An 11,748-nucleotide genomic window follows, 5' to 3' on the forward strand; every position below is an offset into this window, starting at 1 on the left:
GGTTGATCTTCGCTTTCAAGCGGTAGAACGCAAATGATGACTGGCTCGTTTCTCAACTACCTCTATCATAGACCGAGACTTAACTAATTATAGATTAGAAATCCAGATATAATTTTGACAACTAAATTTGACAACAAGCTTGATATATCAACACTTGTGAGTTCGAGCGAGCAATGCTCTAACATGAGATACTTAGCTTATACTCTTTAGGAGGGTAAGATGATTGTTAAGTATGTTGTTGATTGTTGCTATCCAATATTAAGATTTAGTTGTATGGTGTTTTCTTGCGTGGCTGATAAGATAAACGAGCAGAATTCTGAAGAATGGCCTGGCTTAAATCAGGTGCACAATAATGGTCTCTTCCTATTTTGTTCCTGCATAGTTTTCCATAGGCTAGAAATCATAAGAATCAATGTGTCAAGGAAGATAAAATTGGATTTCTATCTGTTCTCTAGCGACTGGATATGCTCACTTTCCCTGGATCTTATGGAATATGACACAAGTTGTATGTATGATGTGGAGGATTTGGTTGTTTGTCGGACTTACTATTTTTATTTATTTTTTTCTTTTAAGGATTTTAGTTAGTGTTATCTGTTTAACTATGTCTCCTCGTGTTACCTAGATTTATCAAATAAAATTGATTATGTTTCTTGGCTTGTTACAGGGGTTATTTTTCTTAGGCTTGAGGCTGGTCTCTGGAGTTACCTGTTTTATGAGGATCATCTTTTTGTATTACTTCTTTAGAAGCAGTCTATTATTTTAAACATTTGGGATAATTATCTGGATTTCAGTTTGCATTTATATTGGGTATACCTCGACGTAAGGCCTTAAAGTCAGTTTACACCTTCGGGGACCTGGGCAATAAGTACATATATCTTGTACAGGTGTTGGTTATATTCTATTGATGATCACAAAGGGAGTGCTTGGATTTGGAAAGAATATGTGTTCGAAAATCTTCAGAAATATGCTCTAGGCTGCTTTCCCCCTGATTATTGCAACTTTATGTAACTTTCTTCAATTTCTCTTGGGGCCGATTCTACTGCTATTGTTTATGTTGTTTGCTGGAATTCTTTGAATTTTTAGTTCTATCATTCTTCTCCTGAGAAGCATGATGGATTTCCCTTAATCCAGTATTCCTTGGAGGGATTGGGATCAGTTTGTTGTGAGTCGATGTTCATGTTGGTCGCAAGTTTTGTTTCCTCCAAGTCGTCCGGGAATTCTGCTATCTTGGTATATTTATCGTGTGGTGTTGGTTTGTTCTCATGCAGTTTATCTGTAATGTTGGAAACCTTTCTAGTAGTGGATGAAGCCTCTTTAGTCTTTGATAATTTCTCTCTTACTCGGTTACAGTAGTCTCAGGAAACGACATCTTTATATAGTTATTTCCTTAATTTGTTTCCTATAGGTACTTTTAAATTTCATGGCGTCATTAGGGGAGACTAATAAGACAAAATAGATTGAAAATATATATATGTCCTTTCATAATTGGTAGTTTAGAGTTTCTTTTTATCTACCGATTGTGACTATGTTCTTCTCTTCTTTGATTTGTTTTGAAATAATTAAATTTGGGGCTACTACCCAATCGGTAGATAAAATAACATCACGAGACTACCGATTAAGTAGATAATAAACGCCAGGAAACTACCAATTGTGAAAAATTGAATTGAGGGTAACCGTTTATAATCGGTAGCAAATGAACATCATATTACTACCGATTAAAATTGTCGACACAACCTTTAGACGATTAAGACCACCCATTCATTCCATTTTCTTTCATTTATTTTCAACTCTTCTTCTCCTCTTCTTCTCCTCTTCTTCTTTCCTTCCGATTGTGGAGAGTAAAAACACTATTCCCCCTATTCAAACTTCAATTCATCGTCGTCGTTCATCGCCGAATCAAAAACGTCGTCGATTCCTCTATAAAACGATGACTAATACAAATGAACCCACGGGAACTCGAGTAATTGCTACAAATGACGAAGAAGACGACGAGCACGAAAAACATGAAGAAGATGAAGCCGCTCATGTAGGTGGTGGCGGTGATTCTAATAATCAAACTCTCCAGGAAATGGCCCCAATTAGGTAAGTTTTTATCGTTTTATGTGTTTATGTTGCTTCAATTTGACGAATCCATGAAAATAAATTCTAGGGTTTTCGGTTATTTCCCAGAATCGGTAGTTTGGATCTTTAATTTGCTCCCGATCGTGTCCATTTCTAGGGTTTTCGGTTATATCGACCAGAATCGAGAATTAATATTTATGGGTGACTCCCGATTATATATCGCTGCTTGCCACAGAACCCTAAAATTGACCCAATCCTAGGTTTTTTTTTTTGCCTTACGATTTGAACAGAGGATTAGAACATAGTATTTATCGTCCGATTTACATAATCGTAGGTTAGACAAATTCAACCCACTACCAATTATATAAGTTATAAAATTTGACAATTTTGTGATTTTACCAAAATCCGATTCTGGGGCTACGTTTTAATCGGAAGCCAAAGTCTATTTATTTACTTCCGAGTATATGCAATCGGGGGATATGTTAGATTGTTTTGTTCCGATTATATATGTCTCATGACTGTATCAGTTTCTTAACCCAATTTGATGCATAATCGGGAGAAACAACTAGAATATGACTTTCGATAGTGTATAATTGGAACAAAAGTTTTTACCCGTGCTTCCAATTGTGCATAATCGAAAGTCATATTTTAATGATAACTTCTGATTGTGAAGTTTGTAATGTAATTATTACGAACCAATTTTATTGTTAGGGACAGGCGAGGTAAGAAAGTCCAAGATACAATGGTTACAGGGCCTCGTCAAAAAAGGGGTAAGAAACTAACGCTAGTGCGCGGAGAGAAAGGGAAAGGAGCCAAAAAGGAGTGGAACCACGCGCTCAACAAGGAACTCGAGAAGAAGTACAAGCAAGCGCTCCAGAAATCACTCAACATGAAGTTGGACAAAGTGTTCCAGTAATCACTCAAGAAGAAGGATAACCAAGTGGTAATCAAGGAGAAGGAGGAGTTACAAGGAAGGAAATCGCGAAGAAAGCATCACACCTTGTCCCCATTGAGTTGAAAAATACGGATTTTGAAGAAGAAATCTCTGGGCTTCCTAGAGATGGAGGAGCATTGTTATTTGGCTACAAGGACTCCTGGGCCAGAAAAATCTACGAAACCGAGGTAATAATCGCATTCTTTTTTACTAACGTATTATCGTTTTATTCGTAATAATACTATATTAATTTTGTAATATGTTGTGTGTTTAATAGTATCATTCCGATGCGATTCGTCTGCTCAAACCCACTGCCGCACCATCAAAAGTATTGAAAGATTGGCCTTTAGACGGTGAATGTGAAAGGTTCAAGACAATTATAGGCAACTCGGGATTATCTACTGCTGCCGAGAACTTAATGTTGGAACATGATCGGGTCACGATATCGGATTTTGTGGAGAGATTGTATCCCGAGACTGACACCTTTCATATGTCATTTGGGGAGATGACCATTACTCCAGATGATGCGAGGCAGATTCTTAATCTCAATGACCATGGTGTGGCTGTCAAGTATGAGTACACAAAGCAGTTAAGTTGGGAACAACTTTATGATTTGTGTAACAAGTGTTTTGGTTGGGATAAAGAGACACCAGACATTGAGTTCAACATGTGATTCTCTTACAAAGTTAGACATTTTAACATGAGTTAGTTGATCAAGATGTTCAAAGGCACTGCCGAGAAAGAAATGCAAGAAACGTTAAGTGATTCCGAAGTGGATGCGACGGCCACCTCCTATCTCTTGGTTGTATTGGGATGTGTCATATTCCCCAATACCAATGGCAACCGAGTAGATACCAACCTTCTACAACTATTGCATCCTCTCAATAAGGTCACGGACTACTCCTGGGGAACGACAACTATTGCATTCTTGACGGCAGAGTTGAGAAAGGCGTCGAGGTTTAGAACTAGCCAAATTGTCGGGAACGTGAGTCTATTCCAGGTATTTTCTCAACTCTATTAATCCATTGATCGTTATGTTTTGTTTTTCTAATTTAAGAATCAATTTATAATACTTGGTTTGATATCTATGTAGACATGGATCTATGACCACTACCCCAGTATGAAGTTGGTAGATGTGAACCCAGCGTGGGAGAGAGGTACACCGAGAGGAACAAAGTACAAGTTCAATGACAATCGTTCAAGGACAAAGGAGCAACAGTTGGTTAGATTGAGGGAGAAATTAGACTCACTTAAGGCCTCGGAGGTATGCTTTGATCCATACAAGGAAGACCGAGCTAGTAGACATATAGCGGGTCGTTCCGAGTTGTCCCATTATTTTGGACCGTTATGGAACCCCACATGTTATGTGATGTACAATGTCTCCAGGGTGATGGGACAACATGGTGCTTGCCAAACAGTACCATGGCATCACATTGATGTCAAGTTCAAGTTGGACGTGGAGCATAGCGAGTCTAACCAGGACAACATCAAGGTAGTTTACTCTGGTACACCATCTGTTGTTGATCACTGGGATAAGAGGATGTACCACTTGGTGAACACTGGGAGAAATGTCAACCGAGGTGATGAGCTCCAGGCTATACGGAGTGGTACCGGGAGTATTCACATCTTCGTGTAATCCGTGAGCTTAAAGCAAAGACGACCTCGACGACTTCCATTTACAGATATATCATTAAAGAAAAACCCCCAAGTTATGATAAACTGGTGCCTATGGTTATGACTTTTCCCTTTAATATTACGATTCAATTTCTTAGGTGAACTCCATTTGTTTTGTCAATTAAAAAAACAGGTGAATAGGTTCAACGTTTTGTCCAAATGGTGCGCTGATTACATAACGGCTGGACAACCTGTGCCAATTGAGAAGATAAAAAAGCACAGGGAGATGATTGATAATGAAGAGTATGCAGCTGAGTTTGGGGAGAAGAAAGTGACGAAGACCCGCCCAAGAAAAAAACATCAAAGGCGAACAAAAGATCTCAGGCTTCTTCAAGCTCTCGTGCTGAAGGAAATATTGAGGGAGACGAAGGTGATGCTGGTGATAATGCGGGTCGTCCGGGTCGTCCTAAGCGTTCTAAAAATTTAGTTGACAATACTAAGAAGAAAACTAGGAATTAGGTGATAATGTGTTGTTCGATGCTATGGATTATGTTGTTTTAACAGTTTCTTTCGGATTATGGTGTTTTAAATACTTGTTTTGGATTATATGTTCTTAAGTTTATGGGCTATGAATGTATTTTGAGTTATGTTTATTACTTGATTGTCTGAAGCTGCGGAATTTTTCACCAGAATCGGAGGATATATATCAACCTTACTTATCGATTCTGGTAAATTTTCAAAAAATTGTGAGATATGTGCAGAATCGGTAGTAATGTTATCAACCTTAACTATCGATTCTGGTGAATTTTCAAAAAAAAAAAAAATCATACAAGTCCATAATCGGAAGTATAAATATTAACCATTGCTACTGATTATAGTGGCTTCATTTTTATTGTTCTTCTGAACCTAAATAGCCTTATAATCGGACACAACATTATATCTTTGTCTACCGATTAACGTGGGGTTTAACATCGGTAGATTAGGTGAACTTTATAAGCTACCGATTAAGGTAGTTCCCAAATTCGAAAAACTAGAGATTTTTTCAAATATCAATTTTGGGGCAACTCCATAATCAGAAGACATGTTAACTCCATGTCTACCGATTATGGTAGTTCCCAAATTCTAAAAACTTGAAATTTTTTCAAATATCAATTTTGGGGCAACTTCATAATCGGGAGAAATGGTAAATAAATACCTTCCGATTGTAGGTTTTTTTCAAAATAACAAAACTTTCAAACTACATATGCACCCAATAACCTCCGATTATCCTAACATCTACCGATTACGTAAATAAATTTCCGATTGTAGTTTTATCTACCGATTGTGGAGGATATATTTTCCATTTAAAAATGTCGGAGATACGGGGTAGCTTTGGATGATCTTTTTTGTCTTTTTGTGTCGCCCCAAATTCTTTCAGGGTAGCCTCTAATGACGCCAAGTTAAATTTGTTTCTTATATGTACTTTATAGCTATTTCCTTAATTTAGCATGAATGTTTGTCTTTGGTCTGGTGTTCCTATTTTAGCCTTTTCCTGTCCTTTGCTCGTGGAAAAATAAAAACGATAATAAAAGAAAATCATTTCTTGTTAGAGAAGACAAAAGATAAAAATAAATAATGACATGTTGAATGTTCACCTACTTATAAGTGGGGGTAAGAAAGAGTTTGTGAAGATAACCCACTATATGACCGTTTAAATCCCACCAATCACAATGGAGGGTTTTGTTATCCTGTTCGAAGAAGTTAAGACGACCACGTTCGAAAAACAACAGGCTCAGCCAATATTTAGAATCAGGATATAGTTTCCGTTGATGGCGCACTAATTTCTGGATTCTTTTTCTATTGTTTTCTTCCTAAACTCTCTTTTGTTCGATTGAAAACTTTTTTTGCTCGATTTTTATTAGATTCAGACAAAATCCATGAAAAAATTCAATCAAGAAGAGCGTTAGGTGCAGTCCAATTAATTCGACACCGCACATATGTTGTTCAATATAAGATTAGGGTTTCAATTTATTCTGATTTAATCATTATACTAGGAAATAACAAATCTTTTACTGATCATCCTCAAACCAAATTTGTGAAACTTACAAATCAAGATTTTTATGTAAATTTTTTTTTGCTATAATTATATTGTTGTGGTGTTGTTTGAATCTGTTGATATTGGTAATTATTTGGTTAGGAATTCTAGTCTAGTGCATATTCATCTAGATATAAGATTATATGTGTTCTGCAACTAGACTGCATTATGGAATATAATTAGAAGTCAAAATCTTGATGTTATTTTCTGAGTGAAACTAAAAATGACTACAAGCAAGATGAGCCAATATCTCAAAAGGTTCAGGTATCGTAACAGTTGGATAATTCTTTCAGCTGGCCTTCCAAGAGGAATTGCTCTTTTATTGAAAACTGGTTTTCAACTTGATATAGTCCAAAATGCAAATAAAATCATTAATACTATCATTTCAGCTGGCCATCATTGATGCATGTGATTTCAGTGATCTGGGCTATATTGGTTCCCAGTTCACTTGGTCTAATAGTCAAATAGGAGATGATAATATTCAATCTTGGCTTGATAGGTCCCTTGTCAATGGTCAGTGGTTAACCCACTATACAAATACCAAACTGTTCCACATTGAGATAGTTGGTTCTGACTATTCCCAATTATCTTGGTGACTAATCCTCAGTCCCACCAAGGAAATAATCCATATAGATATTACAAATGTTGGTTTAGTGACCCATCTTCACATGAAGTCATAAGGAACTCTTTTAATTGCAATATTAAAGGTTCTGCACCATACCAACTTGTCAATAAACTTAGAAATACCAAGTATGATCTTAAAGACTGGAATATTCATCATTTTGACAACATTGACCAACTTGTTAATAGACTTAGAAATCTAGAAAACCAACTCCAAACTCCATCTAGTAGGAACAATGTTATACAAAATATGGAAGCCATCAGGAAAGTTGAGATAGATTTAGAGCATTGGCAAAAAGTGCAGAAATATTATTATGCATAGAAGTCTAGGATTGACTATATTAGGAGTTATGGTATGAGTATTAACTTCTACTACACATATGTGAATACAAGAAAGCATTTTAGTCATATTAGTACCCTGAATTTGAATGATGGTAGTTGGTTTAAGGATGGAAACACTCTTGAAGACTTATTAACATCTCATTAACCACTACCAATAATCCATTTCAAAATATTTTTATCCTAATTGCATAGAGCCTTGCATAACAAAAGAAGACAATGAAAAACTATTGAGTCATATTACTTTGCAAGATACCATTAAGCAAATGACTTCTTAGACTGCCCTTGGTCCGAATAGATTCCCTCCGGGTTTCTATAAACAACATCTTGAAATTGTATAAATTGATGTGCGAAATACTGTTATAGTTTTTTTTTTTCAAATTCTAGAAATTTTCTCAAGGAAATGAATCATACCTTTATATCTCTTATCCCCAAGGTCAAAAATCCAGCCACCCAGTAAGTTTTAGGCCAATTTCTCTTTGCAATACAAGTTATAAAATTATCTCTAAAATCCTTATTAATAGAATAAAACCATTGTTCTGTAAATTGATTAGTCAATATCAATCTGCATATGTTCCTAATTGAAATATTCAGAACAATGTAGTTATAGCGCATGAATTGGTACGTTTTATGAAAAATAAAAAGGGTAGAACTGAAATTATGGGATTAAAATCGACATGTCAAAAGCATTTGACATAGTCGATTGGATTTTTCTAAATAATTTGCTTAAAATATTTTGTTTCTCTAATCATTGGTGTTACCTTATCTACCAATATAACAGTACAACCACAATCTCTGTGATGCTCAATGGTTTTCCTTGTCAACCTTTTAAGCCTACTAGAGGTTTGCCGCAAGGAGACTCATTGTCTCCATATTTGTTTATTCTTTGCATGGAATCGTTTTCTGGGTATCTTTTGTGAACCATCTAATTCATGGTATAAAGGTAACTATAGATACTTCTAGTATTAATCATATGTTATTTACCGAAAACGGTCTTATTTTCACTAAATCATCTCATACTGAGGCTAGTAACCTCATGTATTTGATTAAGGACTTTAGTTTGATCTCGGGACAAATGGTTAATTTTCAAAAATCGGCTTGTTTTTCATTAAAATGTGCATCTTGATCACCGTGTGTCTTTAATTAGAGCACATAATGTTAGAAAAGTGGAGCTAAATGAGAAATATTTAGGCATCCCACTTTTCCATGGCAGATCTAGAGTTGAGACTTGTGCTCCACTAATTAATCATTTTGATAAAATATTATCTAAATGGAAAGCAATCCACCTTAATCAAGCTGGAAGATCCATTTTAGTTAATCATGTTCTTAACTCCACCCCCAACATACACTATGAACTCATTTCTTCTTCCTGATACCACCACCCAAAAAATGGAGAGGTCCCAAAGAGACTTCTGGTGGGGTAAGGGTTCTCACAGATGAATTTATCTATGAGTATGGATTAATAGGGTCTGCACCCATAATTCTCAGGATGGTATGGGATTTCGTAACCTTAAATACATGAATGTTTCCCTCCTAACCAAAATAGCTTGGAACCTCATTCATTCATCCAATGAGCTTTAAAAAATTATACTAAAGTGTAAATATTTTAGTAATTGTCATCCTCTTCACTAAAAAAAAAATACTAGCCTCCCATCTTGGGTATGTACTAGCATTTGTACTAGTCTTAATATAATCAAGAAACACTCTATTTGGGAGGTTAGAAACGTCCAAAAACTTAGTGTTTTTAACGATACTTTGATTTGTAATGCATCTTTGCCTTTTTGTATCCCTCATCCTAATCCACAACTATTTTGTAGCTCGGTTCATTGTTCAAAGCACACATAGTTGGAATGCAAACCTGGTGGAGTCTTTTTTCACCAATAACAACTGCCAGAAAATCATGAGGATTAGAATACCCTTAACGGGCCAAGATAGACTAATTTGGCCATATACTAGAAATGGTTCTCTCATTGTCAAGTCTGTATATAGGGCTATCACTTGTAACGCTAATAGTGTTGCTTCGGTCAACAACTTTATTACCTTATAAAGAGTTGTGCAACTCTCCAGTAATGCATAAGGTCCATATTTTCTTGCGAAAATGTTTTGAGGATATGCTACCCTATAAATGTAGACTTCCATATTATAATCCTAACCAGCATACTTACTGCAGCATGTGCATTGATACCAAGCATGAAATAGTTGAGTAAATCATTCTTCACTGTATAGTTTTCTAGGTCTTTGTGGGTGTCAGTTACGTATGGCAACTAGTTCTGCCTAATTCAGGGACAAACATATGTATATCCAAATGGATTAGGAAATGGTTATCTAGTAACCCATTTCATTCCATCAAAGGGTAAGATAAATAAAACTTGTCCACATAAGGACTTACACAGGCTTGTTCCTCTTGAATCAAACATTTACCTTAACAAAACTTTTACAATATTCTATGCAAGCCCACTGATTTATACAGTAGTTAAAATGGCCTAAAAACGTACACAATAGCTATGCACTCATTGGACAACGATCTTTTTAATATGGTAGTTCCATAATCGCCAATAATTGTGCATATTGGCCAGTTTCTTTATTAATTCGAGCCAGCCTTCAACATATGTTCCAAAACAGTTATGGAAACTCTAACAAGGTTATAAACTCCCTTTATAACCGTTTACATTTGTCTCGCATCATTAGCATGTTTGTAAATCCCATAACAAATTGTAGTCATCAATTGAGTCATATTATGCATCACCGTGCCATGGCCTTGAGCTCAACTTGCTTGGATGCCTAAGCTAAGCCAAACTCATGCCATAATGTCTCTTAACTGATGCCAATAATGCACCATGCATTATATGCCCATCGGCATCATTTTGCTTTACGTAGTCAATTGCTCAACAATAGCAACGCATACTCTTGCATCACTGTTTGCTTGTGTTGTCTAAGCTTTGGACAGCCTTGGACTAATGCATAGGACAACTCTTAGACTATTATTTTTTCTTTCATCACTCTTGAGCTTGGTCTAACAACTCAATTCCACGGATATGCATCAATGCAAGCATCGCCTGCTTCATTCGTCATTTGTCCTTGTCTTACCTTCCTCAATGAAGATTCATCGTGTCGGCCAATAAGCTTCATTTCTCGATCAGTTAATTTACAATGATTAATTAAGCTTCCTCAATGTTAGCTAAGGGTAAAGTTTGTAGTTTTACCAGTAGCTAATCTTTGGGTTGAGGGGCGTTGTATCGCTTTTTTTATTGTATATGATATTAGTTATACATAGGGGGTCTTGAGTGATTGAATCCGTTGGCCATAGCTAACATCAGTCATTGCCCGGTCTAGCCTCAAGCTAGAAAGATTTATCGCGACCGACAAGGCCCGACCGGAGCTCAACAAGATAGTCGAGTTAGAGAGGCGGTGTACTTGATGCAGGTGCTAGAGACGGAGCAGGTGTCAAATTAAATAACTGAGATGAAAGTGCAATATTATTAAGATGTTTTAAACAATGCTATATTGATTAATTAAGCACTACATCTTTACAATTGTCATCGTTGGAATTTTTCTTAGGAAAACGCTTATAGTTGATGAATTGTACATGGCTACTGTTTTGCAATTATTTATTCAGATTATTATCAATCCACCCAATATTGACCTGAGGTCAAATATTCTAGACCAGGTCAGCTTTCCCTCTGATAAAAGTGGCTTTCCCCTTATTAGTTATTATCATTTCATTCATAAGTATAATAAAAGAAAGTCGATTCATAAGTATAATAAAATAAAGCCGATTAATTTTCAGACGATATAATAGTAACCTGTTATAGGGGCTGATGAAACCGTTAGAGGGGTATATAATAGGACAAAAGTGTCACCAGTTAGTGTTAGAGCATTCCTCGGTCGAACTCGCATGCGTTGCTATCTCAAGCATGTTTGTCAATATTAATGATCAAAACTATAAGTCTTGATTTCCAGCCTATATAGCTAAAGGTCTCGGACTAGGATAGAAAGTGTAGTTGATCTCAAGACTCCATGACAATCATCATACAAGACGAAGGACTACTCAAGGAATTGGTGGATCTTCATCGACTAAAAGGTATGTGGAGACTTGAACTTATCT

The 11,748-nt window shown here is 36.1% G+C and overlaps 1 protein-coding gene across 1 annotated transcript; it reads left to right on the forward strand.

Annotated features, from left to right (window-relative positions):
• The first annotated feature begins 3,713 nt into the window (after positions 1–3,713).
• LOC113332827 (protein MAINTENANCE OF MERISTEMS-like) lies at positions 3,714–4,631 on the forward strand. Its single transcript, XM_026579332.1, has 2 exons — positions 3,714–3,995; positions 4,089–4,631. The coding sequence occupies exons 1-2, from the start codon at positions 3,714–3,716 to the stop codon at positions 4,629–4,631; spliced, it is 825 nt and encodes a 274-aa protein (XP_026435117.1).
• Positions 4,632–11,748: the final 7,117 nt, after the last annotated feature.

The sequence above is a fragment of the Papaver somniferum genome, unplaced genomic scaffold, assembly GCF_003573695.1.
Source record: "Papaver somniferum cultivar HN1 unplaced genomic scaffold, ASM357369v1 unplaced-scaffold_132, whole genome shotgun sequence".
Taxonomy (NCBI): Eukaryota; Viridiplantae; Streptophyta; class Magnoliopsida; order Ranunculales; family Papaveraceae; genus Papaver; species Papaver somniferum.